General features: G+C 37.9%; 1 protein-coding gene across 1 annotated transcript in view; it reads right to left on the minus strand.

Moving 5' to 3' along the window:
• Positions 1 to 866: 866 nt before the first annotated feature.
• The window catches only part of MPP3 (membrane palmitoylated protein 3), a 93,867-nt gene continuing 76,141 nt past the window's right edge, over positions 867 to 18,592 (minus strand). The window contains exons 16-19 of the mRNA XM_032235848.1: positions 10,065 to 10,158; positions 8,451 to 8,559; positions 6,241 to 6,363; positions 867 to 3,352 (exon numbers count right to left, since the gene is read on the minus strand). Of these exons, the coding sequence (XP_032091739.1) occupies positions 3,173 to 3,352; positions 6,241 to 6,363; positions 8,451 to 8,559; positions 10,065 to 10,158 (506 nt within the window). The 3' untranslated portion in view covers positions 867 to 3,172. The remainder of the gene's footprint in view (positions 3,353 to 6,240; positions 6,364 to 8,450; positions 8,560 to 10,064; positions 10,159 to 18,592) is intronic.

An 18,592-nucleotide genomic window follows, 5' to 3' on the forward strand; every position in this document is an offset into this window, starting at 1 on the left:
TTAACTACTGTACAATCATTTATCCACACCGATTCCATGACTTCAGTTTTCCAATATACAGTAAGTTCCCCCAAACTTTTCTCCTCTCTAAGCCAACCTAAAACTCAGAAGTGAAAGAAGGATACATAAAGTAGAGGGGAATTCACGCTTGTACACCTGAGCTAAGCTTTTGTGTTTTAAGTATATACAATTGAAAACATCCTGCATGCTGGAATAGGGTGGGAAATATATCAACGGGGGAGGGTGGAAATTGTATATTCAGAAGGAGAGGAAACTAGCTTTGGGTCAGATGTCAGAAAGGGGATGGAGGTAAATCAAAGCAAGCAGTTCTCCTCCTAAAAATTTCTCTGAAAAACTGCATGTATTAAATGCATAAATTCATTGTATTATCCCAGATACAACAAAGTGAATTATTTAAAGAAGCAACTCATCAGTCAGGCGCACTGCTGGCATACAAGCCGCTCTTCTGCATAAAAACAATTTTAAAAATATTCTAGTTGCACACATATGTACTGTTAAAAAGAGTTTTGAATATTCTAGCTGCATTCATGCATTGTTAAAAAGAATTATTTTGCCTTGCTACTGACACCCAACCTCTCCCACATCCAATTTGTAAAATGGGTTGTGGTTGTTTAGTATCAAAGATTTGATTTTTTTTTTCCTCTTCAAGGAGCATCTTCTGCTCCTCAATTTGTCTTCTGAAGGAGACTAGAAAATAATTATTGTAAACCTAGATTGTATGCAATAATTAACTGATTAGCTATTATTATTTTTCTTGCAAAAGACTAACACTTTTAGGGAACTTGAATTCTTAGTTACACAATTCCTACCAGCTTGTTGATATATTCTACAAACCAAACTATGTATTTGATACCAAAGGGGAATTTTTATTTTAGGAATGAGGGGTTCAGAGAGAAATTGGGAGGGGGGGAATTCCTTGCATTCCAAGCTATATGTCTCTCTCCCACACTTGTAAAGGATAAATGCAATTACCATAGTATACCACATACATACAATATATAAAGTGAACATATACCTTGTGTCAGATGCTAGCTAAGTCTCTCAAACTCTACCAGCCTTTCACATCCATTGACAATGTATCCTAGAACCTTGTTTCATTCACAAAAAGATTAATAATGGTGAACCAGCTGTTTTCTAGAGAGGTTCACCTAGTACATGGTTGTCAAATTCATGGCCCGCAGGCTGGATATGTCATGTGCTGGCCATGCCCACTCCTATTTTAGCCAAGGGAAAAAAGTTGTGATGACGTACATCTGACACTCCTGGCCTAGTATCATCAATCTTAATGATATATCACTCAAAGCACAAATGACCAGGCTCAAGTTATGCTACTTTGCACACACGAGGACATCTGGCTCTTGGAGAAGCTGTAATGTTGAGAATGATGAAAGGAAAGACAATGACCAGCAACAAGGCAGACTCAGGTACTGCAGGGATAGATTACACCATTGGAAGATCTGAAGAACTACAGTATCCTGGGAACAGATCCACCTGGAGGAATGATCTATATGGTTGCTAAGAACTGACACCAACTTGATGACCCATATTCAGTCAATATCAATGATAATTCTTTTTAACAAAGCCCCAATTCTCACAATTTTAAAACTACAGAATTAAATAAGTACATCAATAATTTCTGCTTCAAGACAGACTGGTGATAAATGCTGTGGTTAAGCTCTAGAAGAGTTCTAGGAAAATTGATGATTATTTTTTTCCAATGGGAAATATTTTCTTTACAGAGAAATGCACAAAAAACATAGTGGAACAGAAAAACCAGTACAAAAGTGGAACAAAAGAGAACAAGAAAAATACAGAAACGTCAAGCACTTTCTCACAAGAACTAACCCTCCCTTTTAATCACTGAAGCAACATTATCTGCAAAAAAAATTATCATTCTACAAGAAGAATTAAACAAAGCAAAACATGGTGGACAACTTGTATGTGTTTATGATGACCCAATCATACTGAATAGGGAGATCTGGAAAAGGCTAGCTGTGGTGCTTCAGAGTTCTGATGGTCCTTCACCTCAATTCTTAGAATTGAAAGATGTTCCACTTCAGATATTTACCAAGTCCAGAAAAGCAAACAAAAACTATACATTTTCAATCATTGGAAGAGCTAAATTTTTTCTTGGCCTTCAAAGTGAATTTCTGGATGCTGAAGTCTGTGCCCAATTGTATGTTTGCACAGCAAATCCAGTATTATGTTAGTCACAGACAGGCTTGGACATTGGGTAGTTCTGATTCATGATAGCTCTGCAGCTATCATTCTGCAAGGTCGAGCTTATATCAAACATCCTTTGCACTTTTAAAAATTCAGACCACTTGCATAAGTTAAAGCTGACTTAAAATGGGTAACTGATTGGCCTACAAAACAGATACCTCAGCATTTACAGCCCATAACAATGCAGAAATAGAGGAGAAATGCTTTTCCAGCTTTTCTCGTGAGAAATTTGTGGTCCTTTGATTAGAACTGAGACACTTTCCAATGCCTTGACTTCATAATTTAACACATTGCTTAAGCAGTTTACTGAGATAATCCCGAGAGAAAATCCCACTAAATCACGAATGTCTCAAAATATAGTTATATAGAGAATATACAGCATGGCTAATTTTCATACAAAATTATTAAAGCCTTTGCAGGTGGCCAGGAAGACTTATCTTCTAGTAAAGTATCAACTGTCACTTCTAATGCTCTTTTGATTCCGCTTGGCCAACCAATAGGAGGAGCGGGGAATATTATTGTATTATCTGATATTATAACCCTTAATTGAAAGACTCTCTCATTTATTATTGATTGTGGAAGATTCAGAGTTGGCATAATTTACTCTGTAATGTTTCCCAGCTATTTAATCTTTGTCAAGATGACCCCAGTTTGAATCTCGGTCACGGAGCTTGAAACAGCATTCAAATATCTAGAACTGCTGCCTAAAAGGAATCACACATACCCTGGATTGTATCGTGCAATTTTTTCACTCCATTCTTGTAGATCAAGTGATTAATCAGAATATGGTTTTAGCTGCAGACAGATTCTCTTTCCAGCTTTTCAAACAAAAGCTTTCAAAGCTTTTCCCTTTTTAACCATCCATTCTATTTACAAATTATTATTATCAAACAGGAATACATCTTCTTTTTTGGCATAACATGGCTGACTACAACTTGACCCAAGAGACAGGCACCCAAAAACAGTCTGTGTTCAGTTTCTCCAATATGGTTTTCAATTGGCTGCAGGCACTCTGGAGATCTTCCTTCAGCAGGACAGTATCGATTAAGTGGCCATATTGTTCCTCAATGAAGGCTGCTGAGTTCATCATCTCTTGCTGCTCCTCATCCTGCAAAATGGAACAGAAAGACAATAGGAAATGACTCTTGGGACCTTGGGATCTTTTAAAGGGATTCTTGGCTCTTTAAAATTTGGTTTTGAGCTGCAACACCCTTTTGGCACTTCCTAAGGGGGGGGGGAGGAATCCAATTGGGTAATTCTGCTACAGCAAGCAGATTTGGTTAGTGAAATTTAGTACAGATAGTTGTTGATTTCTGAGCACAATTTTTGTTGCAAAATGTGATTGTTAAGTAAGTCACACACAATTTTACAACCTTTTTTTGCCACAGTTGTTAAGCGAATCAGTGCAGTTATTAGGTGAATCATGCCACCATAAGCATATCCAGCTTTCTCCATTGATTTTGCATGGCAGAAGTCCCAAATGGCAATCACATGACCTGAGGATACTGCAACCATCATCAATACATGCCAGTTGCCAAGAACACAAATGTTTATCAAGTGACTGTGGGGATATTGTGATGATCATAAGTGCAAGAACCGGTCATGACACTTTTTTTCAGTGCTGTTATACCTTTAGTCACTAAATGAATGGTTGTAAATCAAGGATTATCTGTAATAACCTGAATTTGTTGAGTTACAGGTATAATAATTTAAGGCATTTTTCTTTGCCTGTACATTTATTTGCTACTCACTTAAGAATTCATTAAATATGCAACCAGTTGGAACCAGACCTACTATAATAATAGTTAGAAAATCAAAGACATTTAAGTCATGATGGATTTATGCCCCACTGATTACAATGGATTTATTCTTTGCATCAATATCAGCTTTACCCATTACATTAAATTTAAGTCATTATGAGGTTTGTCTGGTTTGCATTTAATGTGTTGTATGAATCTAGTCATTGAGATTTGAAAATTAGATTGATGGCTTAGAGCCATATGCAAATTCACTGAACAGTGATTTATTGAATTCCAAACAAGTAAACCATAGCTTAGCTTAATGAGTGTATATAATAAGAATCTGGATCTAATCACCAGAGTATAATTTTCCAACAACAAAGACTTTAGAATGAAATCTAAGCAACAATGGGCAAGATATAGTCAGAGATATTCATGGAGTACAGGCATCAAAATCTCAAGATGAGGAGAATAGCATCAAGATCGAAGTCATACCCCTTTTATATGTGCATGGGATACTGCCACATTTATGAAAGATTCAAGATTCAAGATTTAATACATTTATATCTCACAGGATGGGTCTTCTCCGGGTGCCGTCGACTAGACAATGTCGAACGATTCTAAAAGAATACTAAAAAATTTAAAATAGAAAGAGAACAAATTAAAAAGACACATCATGCACTCAACCTTAGTGGGGCTGGACCTCGTTCCTGACGTCAACAGCCCCAGGCCTGCCGGAACAGCCAGGTCTTAGTAGACTTCCAGAAGGCCGAGAGAGTGGGGAGGGTCCGGATCTCTGGGGGTAGATCGTTCCATAGGGCTGGGGCAGCTACAGAGAAGGCCCTCCCCCAAGGAGCCATCAGATGACATTGTCTAGTCGACGGCACCGGAGAAGACCCATCCTGTGAGATCTTATCGGACGCTGGGAGGTATGTGGCAGGAGACAGTCTCGTAGATATCCGGGTCCTAAGCCATGTAGGGCTTTAAAGGTGATAACCAGGACCTTGAAGCGTGTTTGGAGACCGATGGGGAGCCAGTGCAGCTCGCGGAGGATGGGTGTAACATGGGTGTATCTCAGTACACCCAGTATCGCTTGCGCGGCTGCATTCTGGACCAATTGTAGTCTCCGAACACTCTTCAGAGGCAGCCCCATGTAGAGCATGTTACAGTAGTCAAGTCTTGAGGTGACGAGGGCATGAGTGACCATTTGAAGTGCCTCCCGGTCCAGGTAGGGCCGCAAATGGTGCACCAGGCGAACCTGGGCAAAAGCTCCCCTGGTCACAGCTGACAAATGGTGTTCTAGAGTCAGCTGCGGATCTAGGAGAACACCCAAGTTGCGGGCCCTCTCTGAGGGGTGTAAAGTTTCACCCCCCAGGCTTAAAGATGGAGTATCTGGACTATCCTTGGGGGGCAACATCCATAGCCACTTGGTCTTATCAGGGTTGAGTGCAAGCTTGTTCACTCCCATCCAGACCCTGACAGCTTCCAGGCACTGGCACATCACTTTCACCGCTTCACTGAGTTGGCACGGGGCGGAAAGATATAGCTGGGTATCATCCGCGTACTGGTGGTACTTAATCCCGTGCCGGCGAATGATCTCACCCAGCGGCTTCATGTAGATATTAAATAGGAGGGGGGACAAGACCGAGCCCTGCGGCACCCCATATATAAGGGGCCTAGGGGTCGACCTGTCCTCCGACCAACACCGACTGCGACCTGCCAGAGAGGTAAGAGGAGAACCACCGTAAAACGGTGCCTCCCACTCCCACCTCTTCCAGCTGCCGCAGAAGGATACCATGGTCGATGGTATTGAAGGCCGCTGAAAGGTCAAGGAGCACCAGGATAGAGGAATGTCCTCTATCCCTGGCCTGCCAGAGATCATCGGTCAGCGCAAAAGGTCTGGAATTGGATTATGACACTGTGCCCACCATCTTGCAGACTCTGACTCCCTACAGGCAAACACTGCTGGGGATACTGTAAAAAGAAATTTTGGAATGCATAAGCCAAGGGCAACAGAAGAGAGAAAAGGAGGATTGAAGGAGCATCCAAGGAAGTCAATAAAAACTTTAGAACGAAAATGAAAAATGGGTGATCCTACACTCACTTTGGTCTGCATAGCTACCACATCCTTCAGATCAATTTCTGGTGTTGTACACAGATAGCCTTCCGGGGAAGACAGCCCTTAGCAGAGGTAAATGTTGTCCATCCCATTACAAGCTCCTAGCATAAAACCATCCTTTCAATACAAAATACTTACAAGCGGGACAAAAATGTCCTCTGTCAGCAGAGAGGCTGGCGTGTTCTTTTTCTTTTCAGAGACAAGAGGTTTTACAAAGACCACATGGGGCTTGAATTCGGCTGTCCTTAAGTGCTTCACTGCCTGGAAGCAGAAATATGCAAAACAGAAATCTGTAGCCGCAATTTCTTAAAGGAAAGAAATTGTCATTATTTCTCTTGATTTAATGGCCTGAAAGACTCTTTGAAGAAATCTTGAATTTTTCTGTAATATTGCTTTATAATATAACCATAAATATAATAAAAGTGGCACTTAATAAATAGCATCAATAATATACACCAGGATAAAAAGGCCTATAAATTAATAAAGTTAAAAATATCTGGGAGAGAAGCCTAGTACTGATGAAATATTTTTTGAAACTATCTGAAGCATTTTTATTTGTTCAACTTAAATAGTAAATGATAATTACTCAACCGATGGTCAACTGAATGCTATTTGCTTGAAAATGGGCCCGGTTTTGCTTTTCCAACCAAATGCACTAGTTATTAAAAGTAATAAAAGATAAATATGGAAAGGAAGATAATTTAGAACCCAAGACACTATATATATGTGTGTGTGTGTGTGTGTGTGTGTGTGTGTGTGTGTGTGTGTGTTTTCTGAGGTTTTCGCGGGTGTTAGTATGTAGGTCTCTAGTTGTTCGGGTTTTCTCCCGCGTAGAATTGGAGATGTCTTGGTGACGTTTCGACGAAGTCTCATTCGTCATCTTCAGGCGGCTTCAGACTACTTCAGGTTTGGTGTTTCCAGGAGTAGTGTGAGATCTCGGCTGTTTGTTGCTTTTAACTGCCAGTAGGGGATTAAACTGATTGGGTGGGGGCTTGGCTGTGTCTTGATTAGGTGGAGGTGTGTCCTTATTTGGTGGCGGTGTGTTCTGTTCACATGTAACACAAACCCCCCAAACAATCAGAACAGAACACACCGCCACCAAATAAGGACACACCTCCACCTAATCAAGAAACAGCCAAGCCCCCACCCAATCAGTTTAATCCCCTACTGGCAGTTAAAATTTAATCCCCTACTGGCAGTTAAAATTTAATCCCCTACTGGCAGTTAAAAGCAACAAACAGCCGAGATCTCACACTACTCCTGGAAACACCAAACCTGAAGTAGTCTGAAGCCGCCTGAAGATGACGAATGAGACTTCGTCGAAACAACTATATATATACATATACATACATACATACATACATACATACATACATACATACATACATACATACATACATACATACATATATATATATATATATATATATATATATATATATATATATTTAAAGTCACAACCCCTGGTATGCCCAAATATGGGAGGAAGGTCACACTTCCACTCTCTGTCTTCGGCTCGTCACAGAGAGTGGATGTGTGACCTTCCTCCCATATTTGGGCATACCAGGGGTTGTGACTTTAAATATATACCTCTCACCCTGGCTGGCTGATAAGGAGTCGAGCTGTGTAGCTCAATGGTTAACACATCTGCCTAAGAGGCAATAGAGCACAGGTTCGATTCCCAACAAGGGTGTGGCTAGCTGATGAGAGCTAAATAGCTTGAAATAGATCTATACTAGTCTCCCTTTATTTATTTATCAGCATAAATATAACACACACATATATATATAATTTGTATTTATCTTGGATATTATAGGTGCAGACTTTGTAGACAGGCCTCAGAGACAAACACATAGTGTCAGGTGTAAGTTGCAGGCAGGAACAATATACACCGAACAGCACAACCAGGTAATTGGCATTATGTCCAGGAACATCTGGAATGTATATGGTCCAGATGTTCCTGAACATAATGAACTCCCAAGTTCAAATGAGAGATACCACAGAAGGTTGAGGAGAATAATAGGGCTAAAATTCTGTGAGACTTCCAGATCCAGATGGTCAGACAGGTATCAACCAGACATCTTGGGGTAATCAAGGACCAGGAGATAATGATAGATGTAGCAGTGCCAAGTAACAAAAACATTATAAAAATATATGATACAAGGCACATCTGAAAATAACACAGCATATTTCCACAAGGAAATTAACTTGTAATGTGTCTGTTATTTGTCACAGTTCTTGCTACACACTAATTTCTTTCTAAAGGCCATATGTTGTCCATGGTTACGATCGACCCTAAACTGAAAAGCAAATCTGGAGCACAGGTTTTCTTTTAAATGTTAATTTACCTCAGGCACAACATCCACAAGGCAAACTTTATTTTTAGACATGACAGACTGTATCGCCTCCAGGCTTGTCCCATAAAGATTTTCCTTATATTCTCCATGTTCTACAAACCTGAAAATTGTGAGGGAATTAAGTGAGAAAAAGCAAAACAGAACACCAACCTCAAAAGAGAGTGCAGCATGCAAACGTGTTAAATGTTTATTATAGCATAAAATTGTTTACTTCGTCTTTGTCTTTTCTATTTTTAATAATTTGCTTCAGGCCACAAGATTTAAAAGGGATGACTCTTTTTGAACATTTCACTTTCATCAAGGAAAGAGCAAATGCTTAGAAAGCATACACACACAAGAAATCTTATACCTAGAGACATCTAGTCACTTTCCAAAACATAAACAAACATTATAGCATTCTGAAGTCAAAACTAATATAAAACTACCCTGTTTTCCTGAAAATAAGACCTCCTCAGATAATAAACCCAATCAGGCTTTTGAGCACATTCACTACAATAAGCCCTCCCCAAAAATATTGCAACACAGTAGCAGCCATGAGGTGACCACGCTCGCCACCTCTGGCACCTCAAAAATAATAACACCTCCCCGAAAATAAGGCTAAGCACTTATTTCATGGGTCGAAAGAAAATAAGGCCCTGTCTTATTTTCGGGAAAATACAGTAATCTCAGATCTGTTCAGCATTAGCATGCGGAGGGACCTTTTAATACCCTCAGCCTATGGTACTGCTTGACTCTTAAAGCAGTGATCCCCAGAACTCTAGATATGTTGCAACTTCAAATCCCAGAATGTTTATTTAGCATAAATCTCTCGGGGAATGCAATTCCGGCAAATCTGGAGTACCAAAAGAAGCATGGCACATGGAGCAAAGGTCTTCAATTTTGTGTACTAAGATGATTGTTCAGTTTCCTCCCCTTCCCCCTTCGAGCAAAGGCAAACTAGGAAAGTTCAGGCAAGAAGAGATTTTGGATCAGACACAGAACACTGTCTAATTTTGGGAAGTGTTGAGAAATTGGCAGAAATGCAGCATAGGAGTGTGTTCTATCGGGGAGAACTCGGGTGGGGGGGGGGAACTCGGGTGGAGAGAAGGACTGAGGCAAGCCAGATCTCTTAATACTAACAGTTTATTGCTAACAGGTTGCCAACATGGCATTTCACTAGGCGCATGTCTCAGATAATGGCAACACTGAGACCCTGCTTGACAGCTCTTTATATATGCCGGCTGTCAAGCAGGAACCGATCAGAACCGAGTAGGGTACACCCTAGTGGAACCAGGAAACTGCCATATACAACATAGTGCATACAATTAATTCAACATATTAAGTAAAACAAACCCAGCCTTAATAAGATCTCTTTGCTCCCATCCCAATCTGGAGAACATTTAGAGCCCAACAAAATTTCTCCATTATTATAGCCCCAACTTAGATAAAATATGCTTGTCAAAGCTCTTCTACCCATGAAATTAAAGTCTCTATCAGCAAAGGAGAGCTACTTTAGTTAAGACTCTCAGAGGATACAGGACATGAATAGGGCTTAATACAAGAAGAGACATACTTTCAGAGCAAAGTACCTCAGAGGTAGTGAAAGTACTTCAGAGCAAAGCTTACTTGTTGTGCTGTATATCAGTCTCAAATGATTGTTTTGAAACAAAGTTGTATTCTACGCCCTCCTTTTCATGACTCTTCTTGGTCCTTGTGGTATCTGGGAGAGAGAAGTCGTCAAGTTTAGATGACGTGACGGTAGAACATTTTGCTTTGCATGGCAGAGTGAACAGGGCTAGGAATGACACCGATGACAAAATAAGGCAAATCAGAAGCAAAAGAAAAGTTATAAGAAAACAGCACTGCTGTCAGAAAGATTTCTCTAACTCATCTGAGGGTGTCTTTGGCTGCGATGATCCAGAGAAGAGATATATCTCTTATGCCTGCTGTAATGTCATACTATTAGTTTACCCACATTTTTTTACAAATCACAAAGAGAGCGGCCTACCCCTCACCAAAAAGAAACAAAAAAACACCTCACTATCTTTCTTCAGCCCAACAACATGCCTCTCAGCCACACCTCTGGTTATTTTTTGTTCATGTGATAGCAATGCATCATCTATGCTTCCCCCAGGAGAGCAGCAGTGATGTTATAGTAGAAGATATGCAACTAGTGACTAGAGATCTTAGAATAAATATCTCAAAAGAGTTGAGTAACCCATGCTTGCTCTTTTATCACTGGTAACTTCCTCTCAGTAAGTACTTAGAAGTGTGTATTATGCCAGAGGCAACAGAATTTAGAGTACGTAGATGAGCAAAAACACAGGAGCCAACTTCCCGTCACAGTACACTTTATCAGTTCAAACACCTCCCAAAATGTTGAACTACAACTTCATCAATTCTCAATCAACATATTATATTGTAATGATTTGCAAAGTTTGCCCTAACAGGATCTTTTAATAGTTAAATAACTAGCTTTGCGACATTGTGCCCCGAACAAGTTCCTGCAGTTTTCTTGGCAAGATTTCAGAAATCTTTTGCCATTGCCTCCTTCCTAGGGCTGAGGGAAATTTAATGATCTAAGAACACCCAGCTAGCTTTGTGTCTGAGGCAGGATTAGAATTTATTATCTCTGAATTTCTAACAAGTACCTTAACCATTATACCAAACACATAGTTGTAACTAGATGCCTATATCCATAGACGCTCAAAAATATGTGTCATTGACTTCTTTATCAATTTAACTGTCTCCCCTCCTCCCTCAGTGTTTCTACTATGGTGAAGTATTTGGACATTGTTTCAATCAGTACTTTGCAACACCTCTCTCTAGCTCAGAGTCTTCCTACTAATAATTTTTCTCACTGTTCCTTGAAGATCTTCTTTTCTTAAGTTTCCTTGTATGTATTGCACGTTTGAGATTTTCCCAAAGATTTGCAATAATATCAAGTATTGGGACTATGAAGGCCATTTCAAAACCATTATTTTCCTTTTCTGTAAATATTTCACAATTAATTTGGAGGTATATGAGACTGACTTGCTAAAGTTTCCAACTTCTTTGCTATTGGCTGCCACATAAGCCCAACGCATAGCAAAACTACACTAGAGCATAATAACCTGCAACGTATTATTTTCTTATGAATTGCTCATCTTTTTGTCTTCAAATATATCTTGTGTTATTGTGGAACAATTCAGTTTTTGCTTCATCAGCTCAAAGTATTTATTTCCAAAATATTTTCAGGCTTATCAAAGTTTTATTTTGCATAGCCTAGACTGCCTTTTGAGGCTAGGTTTTAGAAAATATTTCCTTCCAACAGCTTTCCCATGCAGATAATTCTTGCATAAGCAGAGCTGTATTGTAAATCAGCGGATAAATACTCTGGTGTCAGCTAAACTTCTCAACAGCTGGTTTAAAGTGATCTGTCAGTTCTGCTTTACAGATCTGACCAGTTTTATGGCAACTAGACTCTTCCTGTTCTATCTAACTTTCATTTTTTGTTTCTTATAGTTGAAATTGCTTGCTTAAAATACTGAAAATATTTTTTTAGTGCCTACCCTTGCTTTGTATGAGTGAATGAAGACCTGGTTTCTTTTTAAAGTAAATAAAATTACAAACACAAACTGAAAGGTTATAAGGGTCAGAGTATTTTTTTTTCAGCTGGAATGAACTGTGGCTTAATAAGTCGGTTACATTTAGAGTTTTATTAACATCTAAGCAGGGGAGGACAACCATCTATCAAGAATATTGTAGTCATATCATGCATTATAAATCATGAGTTCAGCTGTGATTGGCTCAGATGACTTGCAAGGTTCCTTCAGATGGGATGATCCCACTGCTTTCAAGGTTCCTTCTGATGTGCTTTATCTATTTAGAATATAATGCCCCTAGTGGGAGAGGTGTCATCCGATTTCTATGTGGCACACACCATCTAATGCACAGGTCTTCAAACTTGGCAACTTTAAGACTTGTGGACTCCAACTCGCAGAATCCTCCAGCCAGCTAAGTCCACAAGTCTTAAAGTTGCCAAGTTTGGGGACCCCTGATCTAATGCATGGTGCTCTATTTCCACTGAATGTAGATTGTAACCATGTGAATACAATCCTTGTAGAAACATATGCACTGACACAACATTGGGATCCAACCATCTTTCTCGGTTACTTCTCAATAATTATTTCAATTCAAAATCATTTGCTGGAGGATTAGAGATGTTGTTGGGAAAGTTCAGAAGCTCCCAATACATCAAATGCTCAGCCAATGCCAGAAGTGTCTATTGCATATAGTTTAAAAAAGATAGCATCCACAATGGGTGAAATCAAAATCTTGCCTGTGAGAATGTAGATTGCAGATACAATCGTATGATTGTATGGCTGCTATCTAACTTTTTTTACCAGAATCTGTGGGCATCCCTGTTGTCTCCCATCCTGGAACTCATGCCCATATTAAAATTGTTCTTTGGATAAACTAAGAATTACTAAATAACTAAGCATTACTGGAAATAAAAGATCATCTTGTAAGATGGTAGTCAGCTGTGTAGTAGATAGATTTCTCATTTCTTAATTAAAACATTTTTTAAAAAATGGATACCTGAGAACTTGGAGGTATCTGCAAGTACACAGATGACTAGCCTAATAAATCTAATACCTGCTCCCTGCCTAGCTGTTCTTTGCTACAAGCTCATTTTCCCAGTTTTGGTTCAGAGACTTATTCAGAAACACAGTCAAGTATTATAGAATTTAGCCTTTATGTGGCCATAGATTTCAGATATTATTGAAATGTCTAATTTTTACAGCACCAATTTCTACTGCACATAGATCTCCTTCATCCTACATGTGTGTATCTGTGTTGTTTTTTGGCTAAGACAATGTGCTGCAAAAGCTGTGCTTTCACCATCCCTATGTGGATTTCCCTATGTGCCTTTTATTAATGCCAGAAATAACTTTTTACATCTGGTCTGACTGTTAGCATTTATATAATCTCCTAATTAGTTCCTGAAAGCAGATTTTCTCTTTCAGTAGACAACCCGCTTGCCTGACTTACATTTCAATTATTCAATACTTTCCATTTCTTCTAGTGTTCTAGCTCTTATTTCATTTTGGCAATTTTAAAATTTCAACACAGAGTTCAAACCATCCCCATCCCATCCCCTTATTCTCAGTCCATTGCTATTAAAAAATATTTCAGTTCTTAAAGCATTTAGGACAAAAACAACCTATTTCCAGCCCACACATTATGAAATGTTTCATTTTTAAAGCCTTTTTTATTTGCCAGCCCTTTCTAAAAGCAGTAAGTTCTATGTAAAATAAATAAAGTTTTCAAAAGAACAGATGAATACAGAGAAGGAACAGGGATGAAATCAAGTTCTCTTCTAATAGCCAGTGGAGGAAACCAAAAACAGAAATAATGGAAGAGAAGCTCTTATTTTCCTACTTAAATATTTCTGCAGATTCTACTAGCTGCCCTTATATAAAACATGGTTTATTAGAGAGAAGGGCTGCATTCAAGTTAGGGGTTCCAGACCTAGTAGGTTGTAGTTCAATTAAGTAGTTTGGGGAGGAGGAAGTTGCAAAAATTTTGTAAAGCTATCTGGTTTAAGAAAAAAAAAAGATGATGTGAAAATCCAATTCAACTTTACAGCAATTCTGCTATGGACTTGCAACCTCCAAGAGATGTACAAGAGATGGATAAATCCAGGACCTAGCCTTCTATCCAATTGCAGCATTTTTACTCAGTCATTATTTTGTTTTATTTAGGGGACGGGGAGTCAAATGCAATCATTTATTTTTCTGGGGGGGTCACAACACTACAAAGTTTGGATGTGCTTGCACTGAGCAAAATTAATCTCATGCAAATTTAGTGGTTGCATTCATACATTACTCTATGTCAAGGGTCTCCAAACTTGGCAACTAAGACTTGTGGACTTCAACTTCCAGAAGATATGCTGGCTGGAGAATTCTGGGAGTTGAAGTCCACAAGTCTTAAAGTTTCCAAGTTTGAAGATTTCTGCTCTAAGTCATACATGCATATACATCTTCCGCTTCATAGGAAGCATTCATACAAAGCAGAATATGAATAAGAAATTTAAAGGAAAACAAAAAGAAAAGAAATACAGAGATAAAGCTAATTTATGTCAATATTATTCATCAAACCATTTCATATATTTCCTCTCTTTGTTTTAGAGGGTTCCATCAGCTACATGTAACCATGCCTTTCTCTGTCTTCTCCTTTCTTTCAACCCGTTTATTTTTTCTATAATACATTTGCTTTGCAATCTGGTCTTTTTTCAATCTCTCAAATAAATACTTCAACATATAACAATATATATATAAATATACATATTTAATTTTTACTCAGGCCACATTCATCCAGCAGCTGTTCATTTTTGGGACCATATTTTCTTCTTTTACCTTAGACTCTTTTTGTACCCCATTTACCTGGCATTCTACTTATTTTTATATTTTTTCCTACCCAATTCTCATCTCTATATAATAAAGTGGGTAGAAGCATAAATATACTCATCTATTTTAGTTTATTTTGATAAATATTACTTTCTCACAATAGATTATATACTATCAGCTGTCGTGTCTGTATTTGAAAGCTTAAAAGTTTCAATTCGTTTACTCATCCTTAGTAAATACTCTCCCGAAGTACACAAATTCATCTATCTACTTTTTTATCATTTATGCAACATAAAAGGAAACAGACATTTGGTACAAATCATTTGCATTCTCAGCCAACATCATCTGCATGCAAAGGTACACATACATTCACATCTTCAACTCTAACATTACCACAAGCATGTCTTATCCAGAATATCCAAGGAGACATCATGTAACACATATTGTCATACTTCCTGCTCAATTCTTAACCATTTACAACTAATTTGTGACAGTATTCTACCAAAATTAAAAAAAGGTTTTGAAAATATTGTTCCAAATAAATAGAACACCAAGAACTTTGCTCCTGCCATATGGGAAGAAAGTAAAGCATATCTGAAGGGTCTTTTTATTAAACAAGTGGCAAAATGAAAAAGAACATAACAGATGGGGAGGGGAGAGAACTAGAAACCAAAACAATAGAATTATAACAAATGCATAGAACTAAACCAACAAGACCACTATGAAAGAATTTCAAGAAGTCAAACAACAATTTGACTATGAGCAACTTTGAGGAATTGTTGGAACCACTGACAAACCCAATGAATTAAGTGAAGAGGCAATGGCAGTACTATAAATATGGAAAGAAGAATACATAATTTTGATTTACAGTGAAATGAATAGCCTAGTACAAACCACAGCAATGCAGACAAATTAATTTCCCTGCTGAATATTGACTATAAATTTTTTATAAAACAATTAAAGAAATGAATTTCCAAAATAATATATATCAATCAAACAGGCTATGTACTGAAGAGAAACATAAATGAGATTTATAATTAATAAACCAGATTTATTGATTAATACAATAGAATATATTATTATTATTTTATAGAAAATGGGCACCACTAATTTTGCAAGTTACAGAAAAGCTTTTGATCTCATAGGGCATGTTTTTATTTGCACTCCTGAACAAAATAGATCCTGGAGAAGACTTACCCATCTTTCAATAATTTACCCAAGCTTGGTTTAGAGCATGAGCCAAAACTGCATCAATAGCAAACATTAAGATCATGGCCAAAAGTGCACTTTCTGCAAATATTCAGATCAACAAAGCTATTGAGCACAGAGAGTCAATTTTTCCTCCTATTATTTATCATTGCTTTAGAAATATTGGCAGAAAAGATTTGAGGCAGCAAACAAATATCTGGTCTCAAATTCCATAGAGAAAAATATAAACCAAATGTTATGCAAATCTCATGCAAGATGTAGTATTTACACAACCATCAAGTGCAATAAGACATCTAATGAAAATAAACCAAAGCTTTGGTGAATTCTTTGGATAAAAAAAAAAACTATGTTCAAAGAACAAAAATGTTTACAATATACTTAACCCAAGAAGATTTCCTAGCTGTCAGGTATTATCTGGCTGTCAGATAATAGATTTAAGTGAAACATGTGACAGGCAACAATGAAGAAATATATCAAAACTATGGAAAACTATAAAGAGCTTAGAGTTTAGAGTTTATAGATCTTGAAAAGTGAAAAAACTTAAAGCTTTCTTGGTTAAGATGAAGCGCTTAACTTAAGATGTACGTACTTGAAGCTGTGTTTGACATCGCTACGACACGACATGCAATCTTGGGGCTCCAGGATTGCTGTCGATATCTCTGTTCCTGGTGGTCCTTTTTGGATCTAAATCATTCTGAAAGAACGGTGATAGAGAAGAGCATGTTCTGATGATCTCAAGAGACATCGCAAGTCCCTGATCGATCCAGGAGAAAGCTCTTTTTGCCAGCTACAAGAGAAGCAGCCATGGCTGCCAAAGGTTGGGACAAGCCCCTAAAACGGAAGCAGAACAGGAGAGACAGTGTGCCGAAATGGTGAGAAAAATCTTTATTATTAGAGAAGAGAAAACCCAAAAGACTTAGAGTCAAAATAAAATTGAAGACAGAAGAAAGCAAGTGGCGAATTACCCCTGATTTAAAACTATCATGTTATCTTTTCCACTTTAATTTTGTTTGTTTTCTATGGATGGACTTTTTACAAATGCCTCTTACTTTTAAACTGGACTGGTCTTTTTTTTTTCCTTCTTCCCATTTTTTGTATTCGTGGATTAAAAGTCTCTTTCCTCGCGAGGCTCTGCTGGATCGTAATCTTTAAACAATTTTTTTCTCCTCTTCTGGAGTTCAGAGTTTAGACAGAGAGGCAAAAACAGAGGGAAAAGATGTAACTGCCATCTAGAAGCTAGAGGCTTGGCAACATCTGATATTACAAAGCTATTGGCTTTGTTTACTGAAAGGGTCAGTGGAAAAGTTTTGTTTATACAAGTATTCCATTGAAGAAAAGAGAAAGCCTTGACCTGAAAAATTTCACTGAATTTGTTTGAAACCTAGCAAAGCCTTGGATATTTTAGTGGCAGTGTTTATAACCTGGAAAAATGGTACAATATGAAGAAGAAAAGGAACCAACATTGCAAAGAATTATGTTAGAAATTCAAAAAGTTTTAATAACCACAGAGAGAATTGAAAAGAGACTTGAAATTATAGATCAAAATACAGAAAATACGGAGGGAAGAGTTGAGAATACTTATAAAACAATGATGAAGTTTGAGGACAGAGTTCAAAAAACCACAAAGCCATATGAAAGTGATGCAAAAATTGTTGACACTGACAGCAAATTGAGAGTGGAGGGAAACGACAAGTGCAAAATACGGAAAGGAGAGATCGATGAACTGGAACTCTTTCTCAGATGTCAAAACATAGATGAAGAAAGGGGAGAAAATTTGGCAGATTTATGGTATAGTTCTAAAGGGAGTAAATAGCAATAGCAGTAGACTTATATACCGCTTCATAGGGCTTTCAGCCCTCTCTAAGCGGTTTACAGAGAGTCAGCATATTGCCCCCAACAATCCAGGGCCTCATTTTACCCACCTCGGAAGGATGGAAGGCTGAGTCAACCCTGAGCCGGTGAGATTTGAACCGCTGAACTGCTTATCTAGCAGTAGCCTGCAGTGCTGCATTTAACCACTGCGCCACCTCGGCTTTTTTAATGACTGATTAAAAAATGTGGTTAGAAATATATGAAACATTAAATGTTTATGGGTATTGTATATCAAAGTACAATGAAGTGCAATCCTTATTCAATAATATTTTTGCATTTTTTTCATATAGGTGATTTATCTTTAAAAAAAATTAAAGTGTAAACTGAAAATATTGACATCCAATTCATACTATATTTAAAGAGACCTTTAAAATTGTAGAAGCTGTATTCACAGCTTCTTTCACTTCACCATTTCACTATGCCTGCTCTTTCATACTTTCCAATATAACTTCACACGCTTCTGTGGCATTCTGTAAGGTAACTTTCTTTTTCACTCTAATCCAAGCAACTTCCACATCCGCTTTTTATTCACAGTGTCATGAGATTAATTTGTTTTACAATATTTTTTCTTCCTGCAATTGTTGCTCCTTCAGTATTGTTTGAGACAGGATTTTTAACCCATGACCTGACGAATAACTCCATGTCCTAGGATTGACCTGCATTTTTCTATTAATACTGGAA

The sequence above is a fragment of the Thamnophis elegans genome, chromosome Z (assembly GCF_009769535.1).
Source record: "Thamnophis elegans isolate rThaEle1 chromosome Z, rThaEle1.pri, whole genome shotgun sequence".
Taxonomy (NCBI): Eukaryota; Metazoa; Chordata; class Lepidosauria; order Squamata; family Colubridae; genus Thamnophis; species Thamnophis elegans.